Here is a 26,947-nt window from a genome sequence, read left to right on the forward strand (position 1 = left end):
TATTGTATTGACTCCTCCAGTATGAAAGTGTCTCAGACTTCTACTCCTTGTTAGATGTCTATGATTTGGATCCCACACTGCTCTCATCTACCTATACCCAGATGAATTTATTTGACTATTGCAAATCCAAGAAAGATGTGAGATATATATATATATATATAGTTGAATATTAACTGTTTATTTAATTTTTTCTACACCAAAGAGCATTTTCAGCTATACTCAGTATAGTATACGTAACTGCTATAGCAGTCTAAACAATGGTCTATATGATTGTGTAATGGTGGATGTCAGTGTGTAAGACAATATGAAGCGTGCAAGACTTGTGGGTGAGTTCATATCCATTGCTCCGAAACTGAACTCACCCCCAGATGCACTGGGGAAAAATGCTTCCCTATACCACCAACACTTTTCATTCAGGCTTGGCTCTTGCCTGGCTATAGGCTCCGATTTTCTTTTCTGGCATCTGTGGCCACAAGCCAGTGGAAGTTACTTAATGCTATTCAATGGGGAGACACACACTCCTCCCCACCCTGCATATAAGTGCAACGTCAAGGCTGTGCTTGGGTTCACTGGAGACTGGCAGTGCTGCTTATGTAGCTTCTCACGTTTCCTTCTAGAGCGTATGTTTGAAGAATCCAGCATAGGATCTTCTGATTCCTCACTCATGTCTCTGTAAAGTAGGTCCTGGTGGTGCAGCTTAGAATCAGGCGTGTTGAACAGGTACAGTCATACACAGGAGAACTGAGGTCTTCTTTGCAAGTTCCAAGCCATTTATTTATCCATTTTTAAAAGTATTTATTTCCTACATATTTTTTTAAAGTTTTCATGTTGTTTATAGCTATGAACGCATATAAAACAAGACTATTAAATAAGAAGAACAGAATAAAGCATTTGAAAAGAGGGAAGGGAAGATAGATTTGGGGAAAAAATTATACTAGAAAAGACTAGTGGAGGTAAGGATGTGTGTGCAAATGTTTGTGAGTGTCTATGGTTCAAGTGTTGGCGAAGGCAGAAAATGCAAGAGATTATTTCAGTTGTGGAGGCTCACGTGGCTGTGCCTGATTATCTACAGAGTTCACTGTACATGAGTAACTGTGTTTTGAGAAGGTTTGCTCTGCCTTGCCAGAGGTAAGACTCCGCAGCAGAATGCAGAACTGTTGTCTTGGGGTTCTGAGTGGTCCTGCTAACTATTTTGCTGTTAGAAAACCTGATAGAGGGTCCCGCACATGGGTCAGGTACTAACTTCCTTTGTTTGGCTATGGAGGACAAGGGTGTTCCTTTCTCTAGCTCAACTCACTGATGCCTCGTCTCTCTGCCTGAGGCAGGATGATAAGAACATTGGTAGGGCAGATAGGGGAACCTGCCCCTCTTCTTTCTGATCATCGGTTGTGCCTTGGGAGGTGATTCCCAGAAACCAGCTTAGTGCAGTGAGGCTTACCAACTCCTAGGTACCTAGACAGCATGATTTCAGGAAGTTTTTATATATAGACTACTCATATAATAGAAAATAGATATGAAATTTGGGTTCAGTGGAGTAAAGAAGAATTGAGCAACTCCCCAAAATACTCTAGGCAGGGGGTAGGGGGAGATTCTCCAGACTCCTTGAGGCCCTGGACAGTTTCAAGGGTAGCAGACTCCTGCTCCTTGCCTCCCATTGATAAAAGAGGTAAAAAGTAGAGCTAAGACCCCTGCTAGGGGACAGGAATAAAGACTCAGACATAGAGAATGGACTTGAGGACATGCGGAGGGGGAAGGGTAAGCTGGGACGAAGTGAGAGAGTGGCATGGACATATATACACTACCAAACGTAAAATAGATAGCTAGTGGGAAGCAGCCGCATAGCACAGGGAGATCAGCTCGGTGCTTTGTGTCCACCTAGAGGAGTGGGATAGGGAGGGTGGGAGGGAGGTGCAAGAGGGAGGGGATATGGGGATATAAGTATACATATAGCTGATTCACTTTGTTATACAGCAGAAACTAACACACCATTGTGAAGCAATTATACTCCAATAAAGATGTTAAAAAAAAAAAAAAGACCACTGCTAGGGAAATAAGCCTCATTATATTTAATATTTATTTAGCCAGAATTGCCTATTGTTTAAGACCAAGACTCTAGAGCAAGACTGCTTAGGTATGAATTCCAACTCTGCTAGCTGAGTGATTTCTGGGAAATTATTTAGCATCTTTGTGTTTCTATTTTCTCATCTGCATAATGAGGATAATAACAGTATCTACTTTATAGAATTGTTGTTAGGATTGTGATTAGTACCTGTAACGTGCTTACAATAGTCCCTGGCATGAGAAGACTACAGTAATTTTTTTGAGCATAAGAGAGATGAGCCAGAAGAGATTTTATCATCTAGTTTCCTTAGGTAAGAAATTGAAATATGTCTGGGAGAAAAATAGCAAAAATCATTCGGGCTCTCTAGGGATTGTAAGCAGTAATAATCACATCACATGTACTGTGAATGATATGCCATAATAATTTGTTCTGACAATTCTGAATACTAAACAAGATATAACTATGTATTGAAAGGAAAGTCCTCAATTTCTGACTAAACATCTGGTAAACTGGAAGATGTTCAAGAGACATTTTGGTAACAGTAAGGTCTTAGTCACTAGAAGTTTAAGATGTGTTTTACAGTATTAGGATGTCATTCTGCTTACATCTGTAGAACCAGTTTTGCTATAGTGATTCAAGTAGGTGTTTATAGTATGTTTTGTTTTCTCCTTGGCATTTTGCCAGGGTAGGGAAGGAAACTATTGCTGAAATAACTTCATTACAATAATGAAAGTATAGTCTTTTGCCTTTAAAAAAATTCAATTTAATACAAATTTATTGAGTTGCCTAGTAAGTATAGTAGTAATGCACCTAAATGTTTTTAGAATTTTTAAAAATTATTTATTTTATTTATTTTTGGCTGCGTTGGGTCTTCGTTGCTGTGCACGGGCTTTCTGTAGTTGCGGTGAGCGAGGGCTACCCTTCGTTGCAGTGCGCGGGCTTCTCATTGTGGTGGCTTCTCTTGTTGCAGAGCATGGGCTCTAGGCGCACAGGCTCAGTAGTTGTGGCTTGCAGGCTCTAGAGTGCAGGACCAGTAGTTGTGGCGCATGGGCTTAGTTGCTCCGCAGCATGTGGGATCTTCCCGGACCAGGGCTCGAACCCGTGCCCCTGCATTGGCAGGCAGATTCTTAACCACTGCACCACCAGGAAAGCCCCTAAATGTTTTCAAATAAAGATTTTTATTGGGGTATGCAACGTATATAGAAAATTTTACTCATCACGTGGGTGAAATTTGATGAATTATCACAAAGTAAACACACCCATGTAGTCCTCTATGCAGGTCAAGAAACAGAAGAGTACCTGCACTCCTAGAAACCTCGCTTTGCCTCTTCTCAGTCACTTTCCCAACCGTTCTTCCCAAAAGATAACCACTAAGCAGAAAGCTGACTTCTACCCAGAAATAAACCCGCGTGCCTATGGTCAATTAATCTACGACAAAGGAGGCATGAATGTACAATGAAGAAAAGACAGTCTCCTCAATAAGTGCTGCTGGGAAAACTGGACAACTAAATGCAAAACAATGAAATTAGAACATTCTCTAACACCATACACAAAAATAAACTCAAAATGGATTAAAAACCTAAATGTAAGACCGGACACTATCAAACTCTTAGAGGAAAACATAGGCAGAACACTCTTTGACATAAATTGCAGCAACATCTTTTTGGACCCACCTCCTAGAGTAATCAAAATAAAAACAAAAATAAACAAATGGGACCTAATGAAACTTAAAAGCTTTTGCACAGCAAAGGAAACCATAAACAAAACAAAAAGGCAACCCACAAAATGGGAGAAAATATTTGCAAACGATACGACCGACAGGGTATTAACCTCCAAAATAAACAAAGAGCTCATGCAGTTCAATATCAAAAAAACAACCCAATCAAAAGATGGTCAGAAGATCTAAATAGACATTTCTCCAAAAAAGACATACAGATGGCCAAAAAACACATGAAAAGATGCTCAACATCGCTAATTATTTAGAGAAATGCAAATTAAAACTACAATGAAGTATCACCTCATACTGGTCAGAATGGCCATCATCAAAAAGTCTACAGACAGGGACTTCCCTGGCAGTCCAGTGGTTAAGACTCTGTGCTTCCACTGCAGGGGGTGCAGGTTCAATCCCCAGTTGGGGAACTAAGATCCCACATGCCATGCGGCGCAGCCAAAAAAAAAAAAAAAGTCTACAAACAGTAAATGCTGGAGAGGGTGTGGAGAAAAGGGAACCCTCCTACACAGTTGGTGGGAATGTAAATTGGTACAGCCACTATGGAGAACAGTATGGAGGTTCCTTACAAAACTGAAAATACAGCTGCCATATGATCCAGCAATCCCACTTCTGGGCATACATCCAGAGAAAACTATAATTTGAAAAGATACATGCACCCCAAGTGTTCATCGTATCACTGTTTACAGTAGCCAAGACATGGAAACAACCTAAATCTCCATCGACAGATGAATGGATAAAGAATATGTGGTTCATGTATACAATGGAATATTAGCCATAAAAAAAGAATGAAATAATGCCATTTGCAGCAACATGGATGGACCTAGAGATCATCATACTAAGTGAAGGAAGCCAGACAGAGAAAGACAAATACCATATGATATCACTTATACATGGAATCTTAAAAATTATACAGATGAGCTTATTTACAAAACAGAAACAGACTCACAGACTTAGAAAATAAATTTATGGTTACCAAAGGGGAAAGGTGGGAGGAGGGATAAATTAGGAAGTTGGGGTTAACATATACATGCTACTATGTATAAGATAGATAATCAACAAGAAACTACTGTATAGCACAGGGAATTCTACTCAGTACTCTGTAATAACCTACATGGGAAAAGAATGTGAAAAAGAATAGATGTATGTACATGTATAACTGATTCACTTTGCTGTACACCTGAAACTAACCCAACATTGCAAATCAACTATTCTCCAAGCTGACTTCTAACATCACAGATTAATTTTTCCTGGTTTTTAAAAAGTTGATATAAATGGAATCAGAGGTCTAGCTTCTTTCATTCAACATTATATTTGTGAGAGTTATCCATGTCGTGACTTGTAGCAGAACTTTGTTCTTTAGCATTGCTGTGTAATGTAATATTCCATTGTATGAATATACCACAATGAATTGATACATTCTCCTCTTGATTAATATTTACGTTTTTTCCAGATTGGGATTAAAAATAATGCTACTGAAAATATCCTCATACATGCCTTTTAGTATGTGTATATATATGCAGTTCTGTTACATCTATACTCAGGGGTAGAATTGCTGGTCACAGGAAATGCCTATGTTTAGCTTTAGTAGAAACTGCAAAAGTCATTATACCACTTTACACTCCCACAAGCAGTGTATAAGAGTTCCAGTTGCCCCGTATCCTTGCCAACACTTGCTGTTACTTTCAGTATTGCAGTGGGTGTGTAGTAGTGTCTCATTTTAGTTTGAATTTGCATTTCCTGATGGCTAATGAGCTTGACTTCCTTTTCGTGTTTTCAGTGACCATTTTGGTGTGTGTGTGTGTGTGTGTGTGTGTGTGTGTGTGTGTGTGTCAAGTGACTATGCAAGTCTTTTGGCTGATTATAAAAACTGAGTTGTATTTATCCTTTTGGTCCCTGTTGAGACCTTCCTGTATCTCCATGCTTCCATGTGGGATCATTTTCATTGGGTCTGAAATGCTACCTTTAGTATTTTCTTTAGAGGAGATCTACTAGTGAAAAATACCCTCATTTTTGTTTTGTCATAAAATGTCTTTCTTTTACCTTCATCTTTGTGTTTGGAAGACTAGGTTAGTGGTTACTTTCCTCCCACTTTGAGGTTACCATCCCTTTGTCTTCTGGCTTCCATTATTTCTGTTGAGATGCCAGCTGTTCTTGTTATTGTTGCTCCTTTGAAATTCATCTGATTTTTGGTTGTTCGTTTGTTTCTAACTGCTTTTTAAGGTTTTCACTTTGACTTTGATGTTCCGCAGTTTTAACATGCTTAGTTGAGGTTTTCTTCGTATTTATCCTACTTGGGCTTTAGTTTGAAATTTTAACAGTTTGGGAAAATTCTTAGACTTTATCACTTTAAGTATTGCTTCTGACCCATTCTTTTTCTTCTCTTCTCTCTCTCTCTCTCCAACATTTTCACTTTGCCATAAGTCTCTCAAGTCTCTCAAGTTTCTCCATTTTCTTCTGACTTGCCTTCTGCTTAGTACTAATAATCTTTATAGCAATTTCTATTCTATTAAACCCATCTGTTGATTTCTTAATGGCCCTTATTGTATTTTTCAGTTCTGGAATTTTCATTTGAGTTTTTAGAATAGTTTCCAGTCTCTGATAAATTCTCTATCTTGTCATAATTTCTTAAACATATTAATTATGAATATTTTTAACATCTTTATTGGAGTATAATTGCTTTACAATGGTGTGTTAGTTTCTGCTGTATAACAAAGTGAATCAGCTATACATATACATATATCCCCATATCTCCTCCCTCTTGCATCTCCCTCCCATCCTCCCTATCCCACCCCTCTAGGTGGACACAAAGCACCGAGCTGATCTCCCTGTGCTACGCGGCTGCTTCCCACTAGCTATCTATTTTACATTTGATCATTTTATATGATTTCATTCATACAGAAGTCCAGGATAGGGAAATCTATAGAGACAGAAAGTAGTTAGTGGTTGCTTAGGACTGGGTGGGGGAGGGGGGTAGAGGAATGAGAGCTAAAGTGTACAGGGTTTCTTTCTGAAGTGATGAAAACGTACTAAAAGTGACTCTGGTGATGAAACGTACTAAAAGTAGATTCACATATCTGCGAATCTACTTTTAGAGAAACATTGAAAATATTTTCTCCTATTCTGAGGTTTGTCTTTTCATCTTGTTTATGGTTTCCTTTGTTGTGCAAAAGCTTTTAAGTTTCATTAGGTCCTAGTTGTTTATTTTTGTTTTTATTTCCATTTCTCTAGGAGGTGGGTCAAAAAGGATCTTGCTGCGATTTATGTCAAAGAGTGTTCTGCCTAGGTTTTACTCTAAGAGTTTTATAGTGTCTGGCCTTACGTTTAGGTCTTTAGTCCATTTTAAGTTTATTTTTGTGTATGGTGTTAAGGAGTGTTCTAATTTCATACTTTTACATGTAGCTGTCCAGTTTTCCCAGCACCAATTATTGAAGAGACTGTCTTTTCTGCACTGTATTTTCTTGCCTCCTTAGGGAACTCTACTCAGTGTTCTATGGTGACCTAAACGGGAAGGAAATCCAAAAAAGAGGGGATATATGTATACGTATAGCTGATTCACTTTGCTGTACAGCAGAAACTAACACAACATTGTAAAACAACTATACTCTAACTAAAAAAAAAAGAGTTTAGAGACAAACAGTTCTCAATTTGAATCCCAGCATGACCACTTACTAGCTGTATGACATTGGGAAAGCTATTTAACTTCATCTTTCTCATCTGGAAAATGGGTATAAACTAGAACCAACTGATAAGGATTAAATGTGATCATATATGTAAAGTGCATGGTGTTGGGGACATCATAATTGCTCAGTAATAACTGTGATAATAAAATTATTGTTAACAAAAAAGAAACATTGAATTGTACACTTTAAATTGTGAATTGTATGGTATGCGAATTATGTCTCAATAAGGCTGTTACAATAAAGGACCAAAGCAATATTTATGATAGCAACTGTGGAGAGAGGGTGGCAGATGTGGGTGCAAGCTCATGGTGATGACGATCTCTCTCATTTTCACTCTCTTCATTAACAGTTTGCTGACGCAGACGTAGAGAATGGACTTGAGGACATGGGGAGGGGGAAGGGTAAGGGATGAAGTGAGAGAGTGGCATGGACATATATACACTACCAAATGTAAAATAGATAGCTAGTGGGAAGCAGTCACATAGCACAGGGAGATCAGCTCGGTGCTCTGTGACCACCTAGAGGGGTGGGATAGGGAGGGTGGGAGGAAGACGCAAGAGGGAGGGGATATGGGGATATATATATACATATAGCTGATTCACTTTGTTATACAGCAGAAACTAACACACCACTGTAAAGCAATTATACTCCAATAAAGATGTTAAAAAAAAAAAACAGTTTGCTGACCAGTTGTCAGGGCCTGGGGTGGAATTAAAGCAGAACACTGGGTCCTGTAATACGTGGTCAAAGGTAACTCAAGTAAGAGTAAGTCATGGAATCCAGCAAGAACAGTGATCTGGATAACTGACCAGGAATATAACACTGCTGAGATAATCCAGACTTGTCTTAATCCTGGCTGGGCCCAACATCCTGAAGCAGGACTTAGCTTCCTTAGTTATTCCTGTGGTCAGAAAGTACTGCACTGTTCCTAAATCTTCCTGTTTTGCAAGCCTCTCATTTACCTAGAAGAGTTTTTTTTTTTTAGAGTGTAAACTTAAATCTCAAAGACCTTTTCTAATTTAGATCCTATTTCTCTGGAAGTGCTGGAAACACGTGCAACTTCTTGATTGAGAAAGGCACATAAAGCAGATGTATTTGCATAGGAAGCCCATAACCCCAGAAGTCACCATCTGAGAAGGGGCTTTGAGAGTTCTCATGGCTCACTTCAGTCGTGTCTGTGAGAGACTTGGAGCTTCAATTCCTCATTCAATGGTTAAAAAAAAAAAGGGCAGGTCACAGATTGTACAATTTTTAATTCATTTATTCAACAGACATATCAGTTACCAACTTTGTGCCAGTCACTGTACTAGGTGCTGGTAATAAAAATCTGTATGAAACAGTAGCTACCTCTAGGAGATTGCACTAAACCAAAGGTACCAAGTGATGAAAGAGACGTATGCATTAAGTGACTGTGAGTTCCCAGTAGAGTGTCAGTTAACTGAGCTTAGAAGAGTCTTGGAAGCATTTAGCACAACTGAATAAATATAGTTGAATAAAGGCTGAGGAAAGGCATCACTGAGGCGGTAACAGTTTAACTGAAACTTGAAGAACAAGTAGGGTTTATCCAGGCAGACGAAGAGAAGAGGAAGGCTGGTGGCAGAGAAACAAATGAGTTAGGACCCTGTGGTAAGAGCCATTATGAGAGTTAACAAGGGACAGAGCCAGAAAGGGAGGAAGAAATGAACTTAGAGCAGTACTTCTCAGACTTCACTGGTCATACATTGAAGCCTGAGAAAAACGGAAAATCGTGTAAAAATAGAGATTCTGAGTCAGAATCTCAGGGTCTAAGCTAGAGTACTTCATTGACCCCCAGTCAATGTCAGTACTTCTGGTCCATGAGCCACACTGAGTAGCAAGAGCTTAGAGATCTATTTGAGTGGGATGGGAGAGGAAGGTGAAAAGTCCTAGTTAACATGTAAATTTCTGGATAGAATGATCTGGAGTGATGGTGTTGTGAGCTGCTAGAGGGAATGTAAGAGGAGATTTTCAAGGAAATATAAGTTTTGTTTTGTGTTTTGTTTTGAGACGCCTATAAAGATATCTCGGAAGAGAAATCTGGTAGGAAGGAGAAAAATAAAACCATGGTTCCTGAGTAGAAGAGAAAGATGTGCCTATGAATGAAATTGAGAAGGGACTGCAAGATAAGTGAGAGGATGATTAGGAGAAAATGATGTGATCACTTCCACAGAAGAAGTTTCAAGAAAGTGGGAATGAACAATGTCAAATGTTGCAGAGAGATGAGGAAGGAGCAAGACTAGAATCCAGACTGCAAGGAGTTGAGGAATGGAAAATGAGTGTTTTGATTAGTGGTAAGAGGGTTGAGGAAAAGTGTCAAAGAGAGTGTGGCAGTAGACAGAAAGGAGTGTAGGGTAAAGAGAAGGGTCCTCCCTCACCCTTTTTTTTCCTTCCTCTTTCCTTTCTCCTTCCCCCTTCCCTCCCTCTCTCCCCTCCCTCCTTCCCTTCCTTCCTTCTTTCCTTCCTTCCTTCCTTCCTTCCTTCCTTCCTTCCCTCCCTCCCTCCCTCCTTTCTTCCTTTTAGCGTTATATCAATAGAAATTTTCCTACATACAAAAAATTGAGAGGCTATTATAATGAATGCTAGGATAAGCCACAGAGAAAGTGCTTGCCTTGTCCTACAAATAGAATTCCCGTCCGAAGAGGAATCCTGAGGAATAAAATGTTCTCCACCACTAAACACAAAGATTAAGGTCTTGATGTCAAGTCAGGAAATTAGCAAATTCATTCCTAATAACAATTAATTTCTCTGTGAAATAGGAAGAGTTCCTTTGGAAGGAGTTCGTTTGGCTGGAACTGAGTGGGAAGAAGCTTTGTAAGTGTGGCAGGGGTTTGGAATATTGCCAAAGCCTTCCTTTTAGCTTTACCCAAAGTGATGTCTTACCTTCTAATAAAAGATAAAAACAGCAAAATGCCCTCCGACCTCCCCCCTCCACTCCACACACTCACATAGGAAATGAGAATATGAAAAGTAGCAGGACACCAAATTAATGCACAGAAATCTCTTGCATTCCTATACACTAATGATGAAAAATCTGAAAGAGAAATTAAGGAAACACTCCCATTCACCACTGCAACAAAAAGAATAAAATAGGAATAAACCTACCTAAGGAGACAAAAGTCCTGTATGCAGAAAATTATAAGACACTGATGAAAGAAATTAAAGATGATGCAAATAGATGGAGAGATATACCATGTTCTTGGATTGGAAGAATCAACATTGTGAAAATGACTCTACTACCCAAAGCAATCTACAGATTCAATGCAATCCCTATCAAACTACCACTGGCATTTTTCACAGAACTAGAACAAAAAATTTCACAATTTGTATGGAAGCACAAAAGACCCCAAATAGCCAAAGCAATCTTGAGAAAGAAAAACGGAGCTGGAGGAATCAGGCTCCCTGACTTAAGACTATATTACAAAGCTACAGTAATCAAGACAGTATGGTACTGGCACAAAAACAGAAATATAGATCAATGGAACAGGATAGAAAGCCCAGAGATAAACCCACGCACATATGGTCAACTTATCTTTGATAAAGGAGGCAAGAATATAGTGGAGAAAAGACAGCCTCTTCAATAAGTGGTGCTGGGAAAACTGGACAGCTACATGTAAAAGAATGAAATTAGAACACTCCCTAACACCATACACAAAAATAAACTCCAAATGGATTAAAGATCTAAATGTAAGGCCAGACACTATAAAACTCTTAGAGGAAAACATAGGCAGAACACTCTATGACATAAATTACAGCAAGATCCTTTTTGACCCACCTCCTAGAGCAATGGAAATAAAAACAAAAATAAACAAATGGGACCTAATGAAACTTAAAAGCTGTTGCACAGCAAAGGAAACCATAAACAAGACGAAAAGACAACCCTCAGAATGGGAGAAAATATTTACAAACGAAGCAACTGACAAAGGATTAATCTCCAAAATATACAAGCAGCTCAATGTCAAAAAAACAAACAACCCAATCCAAAAATGGGCAGAAGACCTAAATAGACATTTCTCCAAAGAAGATATACAGATTGCCAACAAACACATGAAAGGATGCTCAACATCTCTAATCATCAGAGAAATGCAAATCAAAACTACAATGAGGTATCACCTCACACCAGTCAGAATGGCCATCATCAAAAAATCTGCAAGCAATAAATGCTGGAGAGGGTGTGGAGAAAAGGGAACGCTCTTGCACTGTTGGTGGGAGTGTAAATTGATACAGCCACTATGGAGAACAGTATGGAAGTCCCTTAAAAAACTAAAAATAGAACTACCATATGACCCAGCAATCCCACTACTGGGCATATACCCTGAGAAAACCATAATTCAAACAGAGTCATGGACCACAATGTTCATTGCAGCACTATTTACAATAGCCAGGACATGGAAGCAACCTAAGTGTCCCATCGACAGATGAATGGATAAAGAAGATGTGGCACATATATACAATGGAATATTACTCAGCCATAAAAAGAAACGAAATTGAGTTATTTGTAGTGAGGTGGATGGACCCACAGTCTGTCATACAGAGTGAAGTAAGTCAGAAAGAGAAAAACAAATACTGTATGCTAACACATATATATGGAATCTAAAAAAGAAAAAATGATTCTGATGAACCTAGGGACAGGACAGGAATAAAGACGCAGACGTAGAGAATGGACTTGAGGACACGGGGAGTGGGAAGAGTAAGCTGGGACGAAGTGAGAGAGTAGCATGGACATATATACACTACCAAATGTAAAATAGATAGCTAGTGGGAAGCAGCCGCATAGCACAGGGAGATCAGCTCAGTGCTTTGTGACCACCTAGAGGGGTGGGACATGGAGGGTGGGAGGGAGACATAAGAGGGAGGAGATATGGGGATATATGTATATGTATAGCTGATTCACTTTGTTATACAGCAGAAACTAACACACCATTGTAAAGCAATTATACCCCAATAAAGATGTTTAGAAAAAAAGATTATTAAGGGCTGTTAGACTTCTATGGCGAGCCACTTAAAAGGGCGGGACCACCAACTGATCCCCTGTTGTGTTGACTGTGGGAAGAGAAGGTTGGGAAATGATGTCAGGAACTTTTCTCCACTTAAGTCTGAATAAGTAGGTATTTGCATAAATATCATCCTAGCCATTCATTAGATAACAGCTTAACTCTAGAGGTAGAAATGTACATTCCAAGCATTTTGTTCAAGCTTCTTGTCTCCCAAGTATATGTCTCTTCCTGGCCCCTTTCTAGGGCGACATTTTGCAGGGAGCACCCAACATTGGGAATGATGATTGAAGTCAGTGATTTCACAATAATTTCTTAGCATTCTCAGAAGGCTTCAGCAGTTAATTCCTACTAAGCACCAATTGCGTAATAATTGGCTAACTCTCTTGATAGAGAAAAAAACGTAATTTGGAAATAATTGACCTAACGAGAAAAATGGATAGACGCTTAAAAAATTGTTTGGGTCATTGCATTGTTAAAAGTAATAAGTAACTTGGAGATAAAGTACCATAAATATAACAGTGTAAATACTGCATGTGTATGAATACCTAATTTACATGATAATTTATGCTTAGCTCATATTCTACATTTGAAGTTATTTTTCGTATAGTAGAAAACACAGAAGGACTAAAAGAAAAGGATCCAATACTAGATTCTTAAGGTCTGTAGAAATTTGGAGCCATAGATATAAAAGTATATCACCTGGGATAAACCATAATGGAAAAGAATATAAAAAAGAATCTATATGTATAACTGAGTCACTTTGCTATACAGCAGAAATTAACACATTGTAAATCAACTGTATTTCAATAAAAACAGTGTATCAGCAGTATGTACTGCTTTATAATGCTCCACTGAACTAGCCTCTCAGAAAAAATAACTCAGTCCAATTACTTCCCAGGCTACTCCTGTGATAGTATTTCTATCTTTTAAATTTGATTAGTAGATGACAGTCTTCCCAGAGAATGATATCGATGATTTAAATCAGTGCCAAAAGACTATGAGAGGAGTTGATGCTTTGAGTAAAACTGAGCTTCTCCCAGGCAACGAACTACCCAAGCTTCCGAATTTTTATGCCCATCAAATGTAGATGTTTTCCATTGATTCAGAACTTAAATAAGAAAACGAACCCTTTATTCCCATGCATTTTAAATTATAAGTAAAGACAGTTTTGTTATATGTACGTTGGAGGTAGGCATGGAAGGTATTATCTCAATTTTATGGGCGAGAAAACAGAACCCAACCAGACTCTCGGTTCCTCCCTGCTCCAATGTTTGGAGGTCGTGGCAGCCTGCAGTAAGTGGTTGTATTTCAGATTTGACCACACAGTCTGTGCTCATGGGTTGGCAGTACATTTTTTAGATAATAGAACTCACAGCCAGCAGTGTCATGCTCTGAGACATAGTACCGTGCTCCATTCAAATGAGCCACATCTCGTCCCCTAACAGTGCTGCTCGGTATAAACCGGGTAAACCCATTAGCCATCAGTCATTTTAAGGAATAAACAGCTAGAGTTGAGACCTCTTGAAACAGTACGGCCTTTTAGACCAAGACAGATTGACCCTCAGTAACAGTGAGGTTCTCGTTTCTTCAGCACTGTATGGAATTTAAGAATATAACTGAAGAGCAAAGAAAAGTGAGCAATCTATAGTCAGTATATAAATTTAGAAGGTCTTGCAGATACAGAGGAACTCATGAACAATTTATTATTGAGTGCTTTCTGTTTCAGTGTCTACACTGGTCTATGTTGAGGGTATCAAGAAGAAATATCAGACATGATCACTCTTGACTCCTCAGGAGCTTATAAGCTGATTGAGGAAACAAAACGCACCATGTAAAGGACTCTACATATTCAGACAGAGCAGCTGGGGTCTGAAAGGTGTTTTAGTCTCAGTTGACCCTGAAGCAGACCCTGAGACAAGCATTTGAGTGCATGTCTGTCTGGAGGAAGGTATAAGAAGCATGGGAGAAGGGAAGTGAGACAGGGAAGGGAAGGCGGCCAATAAAGGTGACAACGTTGGTATTAGACAACGGTCACCGTGGGTGACTAGAAAGTGATCCTATGAGGAAACACCGGTAAACAGTATAGAACACACACGTCTGAGTTATTCTACCCAAACGGTAGGGGAACCAGGCTCGTTATATTCCAGCTCTTCTCAGGGCTAGGATTGGGGTGTTGAAGGGCTCTCCCAGGGGTATTCATTCCTGGGCACTTCAGCCTGCCCAGCGCCTGGGCACAGCAGGCTTCTGCAGCCCTGGGAAAAGCCCTCAGGTGCAGTGAGCAGACACTGACAGCTGGAAGGCAGCCCGTGCACATGCAACAGAGGGGTCCAAGGAATATGGGTAGGGGACTGCCAGCGGCCACCACAGTAGGATTCTTGGTGTAGGTGAGACTTGAGAGCGCTCTTTCTCTTCTCTCCTCAGGTCTCTTCATGGTCCTCTCCCTACTGTCCATCGTGTATGGAGCCTTGCGCTGTAACATCCTAGCCATCAAGATCAAGTACGATGAATATGATGTCAAAGTGAAGCCCCTGGCCTATGTCTGTATCTTCCTCTGGAGGAGCTTTGAGATTGCCACTCGAGTCATTGTCCTGGTCCTCTTTACCTCTGTCCTGAAGACCTGGGTGGTGATAGACATACTCATCAACTTCCTCACCTTCCTCTTCTACCCCTGGATCCTCTTCTGGTGCAGCGGCTCCCCCTTCCCTGAGAACATCGAGAAGGCCCTCAGTCGGGTGGGCACCACCATCGTGCTGTGCTTCCTCACCTTACTCTACGCCGGGATCAACATGTTCTGCTGGTCAGCGGTACAGCTGAAAATCAACAACCCCGACCTCATCAGCAAGTCCCAGAACTGGTACCAGCTGCTGGTGTACTACATGTTGAGATTCATCGAGAACGCCTTCCTCCTCCTCATGTGGTATCTTTACAAGACTGACATCTATATGTATGTGTGCGCACCCCTGCTGATCCTGCAGTTGCTCATCGGGTACTGCACGGCCATTCTGTTCATGATCGTGTTCTATCAGTTCTTCCACCCTTGCAAAAAGCTCTTTTCCTCTAGTGTTTCTGAAAGCTTTCAGGAGTGGCTAAAGTGTGCTTGCTGTGACTGCAGGCGGCAGAAATCCTCTGAGTCTGCAGAAAAGACAGATCTGAGGTCGCCCGCAGACAGAGAGGAAACCCCTTCTAGCAGTAAAATAAGTTCTATGCCCAGCCAGATCTTGACTGCCGATGAGCTCTTTTCTGCTTAATGGGACCTGAGTCTCTTGAGGCACAGATGTATTGTTTGCTGGGTTGATCCCTGTTCTTCATACAAGTGATGGGCCCTGCACAGTTAACAAAGCAGGACGTTATCTCTCAACTCCTTGTGAGTCTCTCCCCTTTAGAGAGCTCTTGGGCGGGCATGTGGGAACCATGGAGAGAAGCCAGGGAAACCCCTGAGTGTTGCAGGGACAGCCTAAGGCACCACCATTCACAGTTGACCATGTTCTCCCAGGCGTTACTGGCCTTTTCATTGACAAAGTACCCATGATATCTGAGTTGGGCTGGTTAGATCTGTCAGGTAGAATGAGGGCAGGGGCTTACTTGTTTTCTAGTTTTCTGGACTGCTGGTCTAGGTAGCCTAATGTTTTATTATCCCTGAACGTAGTTTTCACCCAAGAGCTGTCTGATGACCACAGGTGGTTACTGGGGTTTTGCCATCAGCCACAACATTCCTGTCAGAGTTTTCAGAGAGGGCTGTTCAAGTTTGGTTTTTGAATAGACAGATGTTCCATTTTCATCTCATTAGGGCTCTTTGTACATAACCAACTGTAGCAGCCTTGGCCTGCTATCTCTAATTGACTCAAAAGTCTGGATTTGGAGACTTTATTCTCAAGGATCCATGGATGCAAAATTGAATTCTAGATTTGGTTATGGAAGCCCTAGAATTTTAGGAAAGTTGTGTTCCTTCAGTATGTTGAAGAAACTCTGGATCAAGAGGGTTGTTAAAATATCAAAGTGATTCAGGCTTTTATAAGCAGAATTCTTACCTTCTTGTGATGGTTTAAGATGAATCTGCTGGAAGGTAGGCTTAACCTCATCGAGGTTCAGTCCTGTCTTACAGTTCTGGGAAATTTCTAGTAGAATTTGCTAGGATTTGCCTTCTTAGGAAAGAAGAAAGTAAAACTCATAGTCTTTACTCCACCTCTTCCTTGCCTGTCAGGAAAGTTTTAGACAAGAGTTACCTTGGTTAACCTAAGTTTTTCTAGAAAACTCCACAGAAATTTCTCACCTAGCATATGTATATAGGCCATTTTAATTTTCATTATTTGAAGGAAAAGGGTTCCCCAACTTCAGTTAGATGTTGACTTCAGAAACTTTTAAATTTTGCAAAGAGCTGACATGACCAGAAGATTTTTATCTTTAACTGAATGCATTTTGATTTGGTATGATTATGAGTTAATTTGAATAAGAACTTCAATCTTATCCTCCTACACTCTCCTATCTTCAGTATAATTTCTCCTTTGATCTGGAACCGTATTTCTTTCATAAAAGGATTTGTAGAATATCCTCAGTTGTCTTGGAAAAATGCCTGGATCTAGTACCATTATTTCTACCATAAAAACCTTGATAATGAAACACCTGGGAGCAGGTGACCTGTCACTGACGAGGCTGGACATTGCAGGTTGATCAGGGTTGACAGTCTTAGGACCCATAATGGCTGAACTTTCTGACCCATCGAGTTTCTAACAGCTAGTTTGTCAGGGGACAGGTTAAAATGGTGGGTTTGAGTAGGAGTTGTGGTCAGAATTAGACAGGGATGGAGAGACTGGTACTTCCCCAGCCTTGGTTTGGAAGCCTGTCTCAAGAACCACTACAAAATCTGGGCCTTCAAATACATTTAAAATCATTTTAAGGTAGAATATAGGTAAGCATATTGAGTGACCCCAAACCAAACTGACAGTGATGGTCTGTCACACTCCTAAAGCCCAATTATAAGCCACATTTAAAAGGATAAAGAGGTTTGGTAACTAAATTGAACATTTTGTCATCTTTAACTCTTGATATGCAGATACCCCTGCTTTGGGGCCATATATGTCTAGTCACTTTGGGGAAGAGAAACCACTGCTTTTTTTCTTCATGGCCACAATTTAAGTCATAGTGAACTGAGAAATCTTGTTTTTAAATTATTTGTATTATACCTCTGAAATGGCAAAATTATAGCTCAGACTGCAGAACTAGGTTGCCCTAAAGACAAACAAACCAGCAAATTTCCTCCTATCTTGAGAGTTAAAATGTCTTTTTCAGTAATAATTCCAATTTTTAAAACTCTCCGTGCTTTGTCTAATTAATTATATGCCATAACTTGTCGCAACAGATACTCCAGCTGATTCATTATCATTTGGCTGGATGGAGGTGAAGTGTTTCCTCGAAATATATTGAAATAAGATCATCAAACACGTTTAGACTTTCTTCATTACTGGAGACAGTGCAGTGTAGAGGCTGGCATCTCCCTGTCCAGCCCTGCAAGTTAGTTCATTGTTCTATGCCTCAGCTTCCTCACCCACAAAATTTGCATGATATACTTGCCCGGGCTACCTCACAAGGTTGTCAGAAGAACAAATTAAATAATAGGTGTGAAAATGCTTTGAAAATATTTTTGAAGTGCCATGCATGTTTAAAGGAGTTGTTTTTATAGTTATTCAAATCCATAACAGGTTATTGTTTTTTGTTTTTTTTTTTTACCGTTAGAGAAGAAACAAGTAGCATCATTCACATGAGTGTCTTAAGTGAATATGTCGGCCTTTGGCCTTACGGAAGGGCAAGTGTAAATGGCCTTTATTCTTGGAGAGAACTCAACAGTTGCCCTTTCTCTTACCATCAGTTGCTTATAAAAATTAGCACCCAAACATATGGTACTTGGAGGAAAAAGACCCACTGAAATCTGAGAAATTGCTTTTGATAACAAATGAGCTTATCATTTTTGTATGTCATCTTTCATAAAGGATATAGCAGCATCTTTTGTTAATTTTGCTTTACAATTTGAATGCCTGATCCCGCTAGACTTTAATTGAATGTGGGTATAATTTTTTCAGCCTTGTAAATGGGAAAAATAAACTTTAAAATTGATTGTCAAGTACAGCATTTTCTTGGAAGCCTCCTTAGAACATTAGTGCTATGGTTATGACTGTATGTGTCAGTACTCCTCAGCCAGTACCTTGTGGATGTGAGCTTTTGCAGGCTGCTTCTCCGCAGCCATTGGCTCTAATAAATATTGTTTATGTTTCTTCATATAATAAATTAATTTTTCAATTTCTCCTTGCTTTTCATTCCTTATACAGTCCTTTCATGGCTTTTTGACTTCAGGGACTATTTTAGAAACAAATTTGAAAATGGTTTTGTTGTGATTAATTATGATTTTGTAACCTCACCTGGAAATTTTGTTTTATAAGCATTTACTCCATTTGTTAAAGCTGCACTGCTGAATACTAAAATTCTGCTCAAACATAAGTGGTATACTGATCCAGAAGTATAAAATATCAAATGAGCGACTTGATATTAACATAAACAAATAGTCAAATTGTAAATGGCAATCTGTGGTTGGAAAAAATAACAGGTTTTTTCTGCATGTCCAAAGGCCTTATTTTTTCTATTGAGGTATAATTGACATATAACATTATATTAGTTTCAGATTTACAACATAATGATTCAATATTTGTATACACTGCAAAATGATAACTGCAATAATTCTATTTACCATTCCATCACCATGCTGTTTATTACATCCCATGACTTATTTATTTTATAACTGGAAGTTTGTGCCTCTTGATCCCCTCCACCAATTTCGCCCACCCCCCTAACTCCCCTCCCCTCTGGCAACCGCCAATCTGTTCTCTGTATCTATGAGGGGTTTTTTTTGTTTAAGAAAGACAAATACCATATTATTTCACTTATATGTGGAATCTAAAAAACAATCAGTTATTTAAGGGGTCATTTCGGAGCATGAGATAGACAAGGATTGTTGCAATAATTTCCTTTCCTCTGAAGGTGACCTTGCAATTTGGAAAGACTTGGCTATAGGATAAATCTTTTGAAAGAGATCTCTTGGTGTTAAATCAACCCCTTGAGAAAACTGAAGGTCAACAAGTGTAGTGTTTAAGTAGGTCAATGCAAAATTACTTCATTTGGTGTTTGTAAATGTTTTGTTTTGAAATACTTTCAAGCTAATAGAAGAGCCTTAAGAATAGTGCAAAGAATTCATTTATCCTTCAATCAGTTTCACCTATTAATATTTTGTCATGTTTGCTTTATAATTCTTACTTTCCCTCTTTTGACCCTTCATTCCTAAATACTTCAGTGTGTATTCTCTTATACTCTGAACAAAGGCATTCTCTTACATAGCCACAGAATGATGATCTAATTCTGGAAATTCAACATGGATACAATACTAGTATCTAATCTAGAGTTCATATTCCATTTAACAATTGTACCAATTACTTCATTTGTTTTCACAAAGCTTCCCTAACAATGTGAATCTACTCAGCCCTCTTTTATGGGTTCTCTTTATTTAAAGTTATGAGTAAATTTTAACTTCCCTATGAATGCTCTGAAAACTACAGCAGACTTTGAAAATCTATTTGAAGAAAACATGCATGTTATCAGTACTAATAGCTTAAAAGCATAAATTTGGGATGTTTACTGGCAAACTGTGGGTAATTCTTTTTCATGAATCTCCATTTTAACCACCGAGTGTTGACTGCTTAATAGATGAACCTGTAGCTCACGCCCTGCCCCTGCCCCCACTGTGATAGTTCATTTTACAGTGTTCAGGCCCAAGTTTGTAAAGATTTGGAAGGGGGTGAGGGAAGTACAGTATATATTATTCCTCCATGACCATGTTTCTCCGGGTGCCCCCTTCCAGGAGACTGTATTCTCTGTGAACATCTTTCCAGCTGGGAAAGAGCTCAGAAATACCAACTCTACACTATACGAGTGATGTTTTGAGCCTCTTCTCTTTTTCAAAAAAGGCACTTCATATCAGCAGAGATTTCTACAGAGCTGAGAATTCAGAAACATCCCTGATCCCTTCTTTCCCAGCGCACAAGATACCCTATCAGACTAGGTCCCTAACCTGCTAAGAAGGTGTGTCCGCTGCAGAAGCCTGCCTGAGGGGATGCCTCACGCCTCCCTGTCACCCTCTCTGTGTGGTTGTTTCTCTGGAAATTATCGGGCCAAGGACGTCTAAAACAATGCAGGTTTAAGCAGGGTTTGGTACCCAGAGCATCTTTGAGGAGTATACAGCAGGATGCAGCAGCAGCATCTCTTGGCAGCAGGTTATCAGAAAACTTCTCACCCAGACCCCCCGGGGTGAGGTTTCAGCATTTGCCTCCTGCCAAGGAGAGATTCATCCAGAGAGATTTTGAGATTCTGCCTGTGCTTCTGCTTCCCCCCTGCCTCCCATCCTGAATTAATTCTCTCTCTCCGAATGATGAGTTCCTGATTGAAGCCTGATTAGCCTGTTTCCTAGAGCCCTGGGAATATCATCCTCCGTAGACATCTGCATTATGCATACTGGTTTAATTTCTTATCAGTCGGCTTCCTATTTTAATTACCTAAATTCGACAGTTAATGAGTCAGGTTCTCAGGAGCGATAGCACTCAAGAAACAAAACAGGATTTAGAAATTCTATTTTGGAGTGGTGCTTCAGGACCATCCCCACCACCACCCCAGTGCAGAGGAGACTGCTTCCCTGGTGGCGCCTTCTCCTGACAAGGTGACCTTCTTAAGTGGAGTGGCAGAATTTTTTAGAACAACGATGCCCAGCTGTAGAGCTGCAGACCTCCAAGGACTGCAGAGGCATTGCACTCCTCTCCACTAACTAGGGATGTTTGACACTATCCAGAGATGTCTGGCACACATTTGTACAATTGCCTTTCACACCCATGGGGATGCTGTTGTGAGTGATAGAACAGGACTGATTAAAAGTGTCACTGTATTTAAAGTAACTTTGTCATCACCCCTCGAGTCCCTACCATGAACAGGTGTTAAAAATTCAACCACCATCATGTGGGAAGTCACCTTAAAAGACGTCCTTTGTAATTGAAAATGTTGGGAATTATTTTCTTTTCATTTTTATTGGGGTATAGTTGTTTTATAATGCTGTGTTAGTTTCAGGTGTACAGCAAAGTGAATCTGTTATACATATGCATATATCCACTCTTTTTGAGATTCCTTTCCCGTATAGGCCATTATAGAGTATTGAGTCGAGTTCACTGTGCTATACAGTAGGTCCTTACTAGTTATCTATTTTATATATACTACTGTGTATGTGTCAATCCCAATCTCCAAATGTATCCCTCCCTGTTCAGGATTATTACCCTAGAAAGTTTTTTCACTGACAGAATATTTTCTCAGGTGTACTTACAGTCTACTCTTTTCCTTTAATTTTTAAATGTATTTTATTTTATTTTATTTTATTTTTATACAGCAGATTTTTTTTAACGTCTTTATTGGAGTATAATTGCTTTACAATGGTGTGTTAGTTTCTGCTTTATAACAAAGTGAATCAGTTATACATATACATATGTCCCCATATCTCTTCCCTCTTGCATCTCCCTCCCTCCCACCCTCCCTATCCCACCCCTCTAGGTGGTCACAAAGCACAGAGCTGATCTACCTGTGCTATGCGGCTGCTTCCCACTAGCTATCTATTTTACGTTTGGTAGTGTATATATGTCCATGCCACTCTCTCACTTTGTCCCAGCTTACCCTTCCCCCTCCCGTATCCTCAAGTCCATTCTCTAGTAGGTCTGCATCTTTATTCCCGTCTTGCCCCTAGGTTCTTCATGACCTTTTTTTTTGTTTTAGATTCCATATATAAGTGTTAGCATATGGTATTTGTTTTTCTTTTTCTGACTTACTTCACTCTGTATGACAGACTCTAGGTCCATCCACCTCACTACAAATAACTCAATTTCATTCCTTTTTATGGCTGAGTAATATTCCATTGTATATATGTGCCACATCTTCTTTATCCATTCATCTGTCGATGAACACTTAGGTTGCTTCCATGTCCTGGCTATTGTAAATAGAGCTGCAATGAACATTGTGGTCCATGACTCTGTTTGAATTATGGTTTTCTCAGGGTATATGCCCAGTAGTGGGATTGCTGGGTCATATGGTAGTTCTATTTTTAGTTTTTTAAGGAACCTCCATACCATTCTGCATAGTGACTGTATCCATTTACATTCCCACCAACAATGTATGAGGGTTCCCTTTTCTCCACACCCTCTCCAGCATTTATTGTTTGTAGATTTTTTGATGATGGCCATTCTGACTGGTGTGAGATGATATCTCATTGTAGTTTTGATTTGCATTTCTCTAATGATTAATGATGTTGAGCATCCTTTCATGTGTTTGTTGGCAATCTGTATATCTTCTTTGGAGAAATGTCTATTTAGGTCTTCTGCCCATTTTTGGGTTGGGTTGTTTGTTTTTTTGATACTGAGCTGCATGAACTGCTTGTAAATTTTGGAGATTAATCCTTTGTCAGTTGCTTCATTTGCAAATATTTTCTCCCATTCTGAGCATTGTCTTTTAGTCTTGTTTATGGTTTCCTTTGCTGTGCAAAAGCTTTTAAGTTTCATTACGTCCCATTTGTTTATTTTTGTTTTTATTACCATTTCTCTAGGAGGTGGGTCAAAAAGGATCTTGCTGTGATTTATGTCACAGAGTGTTCTTCCTATGTTTTCCTCTAAGAGTTTGATAATGTCTGGTCTTACATTTAGGCCTTTAATCCATTTTGAGTTTATTTTTGTGTATGGTGTTAGGGAGTGTTTTAATTTCATTCTTTTACATGTAGCTGTCCAGTTTTCCCAGCACCACTTATTGAAGAGGCTGTCTTTTCTCCACTGTATATGCTTGCCTCCTTTATCAAAGATAAGGTGACCATATGTGTGTGGGTTTATCTCTGGGCTTTCTATCCTGTTCCATTGATCTATATTTCTGTTTTTGTGCTAAACGTATTTTTTTTTAAGTTTTTTAATTTTAACATTTTATTTATTTATTTATTTATTTATTTTTGGCTTCTTCGTTGCGGTGTGCGGACTTCTCATTGCAGTGGCTTCTGTTGTTGTGGAGCCTGGGCTCTAGACATGTGGGCTTCAGTAGTTGTGGCTCGTGGGCTCAGTAGTTGTGGCTCGTGGGCTCTAGAGCACAGGCTCAGTAGTTGTGGCACATGGGCTTAGTCGCTCCATGGCATGTGGGATCTTCCTGGACCAGGGTTGGAACCTGTGTCCCTTACATTGGCAGGCGGATTCTTAAGCACTGAGCCCAGGGAAGCCCTACTCTTTTCCTTTTGAAATGAGGTTTGTTCACACACAAATCGCTTGGCTCCTCTCATTTCCAGCTTGAGTCAAGAGATGAGAAAATCTTTTTATTTTAAAAATGTAATGTGAATTGGTGAGTATTCTACCTTCAAAAAGTCAATTATGCTGTTAAGGTGAAATGCTTTTACAATTTCCAAGCACATTCCAAAAATATATATTAATATCATGATAACCATCAAAATAATGAAATGATTTCTAGACATTCTTCAGTTCACCCCCCCCCGCATTCACCTCCTTGGCCTTATCAGAAATTCTATCAAGGTGCTTTCAGCTACAATTTGTAGAACACCTGATTAGAACTGGCTTAAACAATAGGATTTTGTTATCTGACCTAGCAAGTTTTGTTGCTTCATCTTCACATTTGTCTCTTTATGATTGCAAGATGACAGTCTGGGCTCCAGGCATCACATTTACACAACTGAATCCAAAATAAGAAAAAAGGATTTCCCTTTGGGTATCTCTATTCTTTCAGGAGGAAAATCTTTTCCTAGAAGCCACCAACCTCCTGCAGCAGAATTCCCCAAATTTCTTATTGGCTGGAGTTGCCACATCCTTACCTCTAAAGCTGTCTCTGGCAAGGAGAATGACATTGTCATGATTTCCTTTGACTACACAGCATTCACCCCTTGGGGCTGGCAAAGGGGCCACCATCCTTTAGCTTACGGGAGGAAGAACACCCACAAAAATAGGGTTCTGCAGACAACAACGAGCGGGGAAAACAGCCATTTGCTGGGCAACCTGACATTTCACTGTCATTTTTAAAAAATAAAGGTTCAGTTAAGATGATGACTTGGGGAAGAATATGAAAGCTCCCTAACCCTCTTTCCAAAAAAAAAAAAAAATCCTGTTCTTATCTCCTTTTGCATTATATGTCCCTGGTTAAGAAACTCTCAGCTATTTACAATAGCCAGGACATGGAAGCAACCTAAACGTCCATCGACAGATGAATGGATAAAGAAGATGTGGCACATATATACAATGGAATATTACTCAGCCATAAAAAGAAACAAAAATGAGTTATTTGTAGTGAGGTGGATGGACCTAGAATCTGTCATACAGAGTGAAGTAAGTCAGAAAGAGAAAAACAAATACCGTGTGCTAACACTTATATATGGAATCTGAAAAAAAAAAAGATCATGAAGAACCTAGGGGCAAGACGGGAATAAAGATGCAGACCTACTAGACAATGGACTTGAGGATATGGGGAGGGGGAAGGGTAAGCTGGGACAAAGTGAGAGAGTGGCATGGACATATATACACTACCAAACGTAAAATAGATAGCTAGTGGGAAGCAGCCGCATAGCACAGGGAGATCAGCTCGGTGGTTTGTGACCACCTAGATGGGTGGGATAGGGATGGTTGGAGGGAGACGCAAGAGGGAGGAGATATGGGAATATATGTATATGTATAGCTGACTCACTTTGTTATAAAGCAGAAACTAGCACACCATTGTAAAGCAATTATACTCCAATAAAGATGTTTAAAAAATTTTTTTAAATAATTAAAAAAAAAGAAGCTCTCAGGAAGAAGTCATGTACTGAATAAATAGGGGCAGTTACATCCAATTATCTTGTGAGAATGCCCACTAGTTGGATTGTCTTTGTGTCACTGGAGTGAAATTGTGGGTCTGTGGGCATCTAAGAGAAGCAGGGAAGAGAATTCTCAGCTCTGGAGAATCAGGAGTCCTAGAGGTTAGAGGGGGAAACCAGATATTCATTCATTAGTTCAACAGGTATTTGAAGAGTACCCCTGTGTGCCAGGTGCTGGGCTAGGCACTGAGAGTAGACTGGCACGTAGGATACTAGCCCTCGTTTCCAGAGCTCACAGTCTCTGAAGAGTCAGACACCCAACCTGGTGATCTCAATGCACTGAGATAAGCGCTATGATGGGACTATTACCCAGGAGGTCCAAGGAACAGAGATAAGGAGCCTAGATCTGGTCTTGGAGGTCCAGAGAAATTCACAGAGAAAGTGGCATAAAATCTCAGACCAGAGATGAATTTACCCTGAAGTTTATAAAGCTTAAGCCTCAGGCCCCGCAGTGAATGCTGGAAGTTGTAGCACTTTCTAGGCAGCAAGGAGAAATCAGGATGCAATTAGAAAGCACATTTACTAAGCCTTGCTGCCACATTGTCCAAAGAGATCACAGAGGGAAGGGATTGGAATCTCTAAGTCGCCAGTAATTTGTTGTGATTTTCATTCTGAATATTCTTTCATTTTGTACCTAATTTTGAATTCATGTTTTTTCATCTTTTTTTTCAAAGCCTCTCCCCAGACCAAACTAAGTTTAAGGCCCCATAAAACTTTGATCTACCTCTGCTTGAGATCTGAAACATGAGTAGGTGTTTGCCTGGTGAAGGCAGTGGAAAGAATATTCCTGGTAAAGGGAACACCATGTGCAAAAGCCCGGAATCAGTAAAAAGGACATTTATAATCAGGGAACGGCTCGTAGGTCAGTGTTGCTGGAACCTGGGAGAAAAAAATGATAGTGTTGACACGAGCTAGGTACTCTGCTAAGCGTCGTATCCACGTGACCACTTTGATTCCTCTCCACGATCCTATGTGACCGTTACTGCAATTATTTCCATTTTACAGAAAAGGAAGCCGAGACTAGTGAGATAAAGGAACTTTCCTGTGGTTGCACAGTAAGTAGTATGGTTAGGATTCAAGCTCAACAGTGTCTGGTGCCAGAGCTCAAGCATTTAATCACTAGGCTCTCCTGACTCCTAAACTTTGCCCAAACTGCAATTGTGGTTAAGTCTGGCAGATGCTGGAGACCGAGGGAAGAAGCAAGCCTGGTGGCATTTCCCGGAGTACCCTGGAATGAAGGGGCAGAGTACGTATAAGGCAGCCCTTACTCAGTAGGGAGGAGTCGTTTCTGCTGGGGCCTCAGCAGGGGGGCTGAGGCAGGGTACCCCCCCATAGCTCCCAGCACTGGAGCCCTGCTCTGAAGAGCGATAACGGGGCCACTGGGCTGAAACCATGAGGGTCCCAGAGGAAAGAACTCTGGGCTGAAGTCCTGTTCTTCTACAACAACATTTCTACTCAGGGCCACTGTCCTCTTTTCCCAGAAAAACTGATAGGACTTCTCAAGGC

The 26,947-nt window shown here is 40.0% G+C and overlaps 2 protein-coding genes across 3 annotated transcripts in view; both read left to right on the forward strand.

Moving 5' to 3' along the window:
* The window catches only part of XK (X-linked Kx blood group antigen, Kell and VPS13A binding protein), a 49,542-nt gene extending 30,761 nt beyond the window's left edge, over positions 1-18,781 (forward strand). The window contains exon 3 of the mRNA XM_059910814.1: positions 14,908-18,781. Coding sequence (XP_059766797.1) covers positions 14,908-15,734 — 827 coding nt within the window. The 3' untranslated portion in view covers positions 15,735-18,781. The remainder of the gene's footprint in view (positions 1-14,907) is intronic.
* LOC132357399 (cytochrome b-245 heavy chain) overlaps positions 1-26,947 on the forward strand; it is a 108,322-nt gene that overhangs the window by 23,312 nt on the left and 58,063 nt on the right. The window lies entirely within an intron of this gene.

Source organism: Balaenoptera ricei, chromosome X (assembly GCF_028023285.1).
Source record: "Balaenoptera ricei isolate mBalRic1 chromosome X, mBalRic1.hap2, whole genome shotgun sequence".
Lineage (NCBI taxonomy): Eukaryota > Metazoa > Chordata > Mammalia > Artiodactyla > Balaenopteridae > Balaenoptera > Balaenoptera ricei.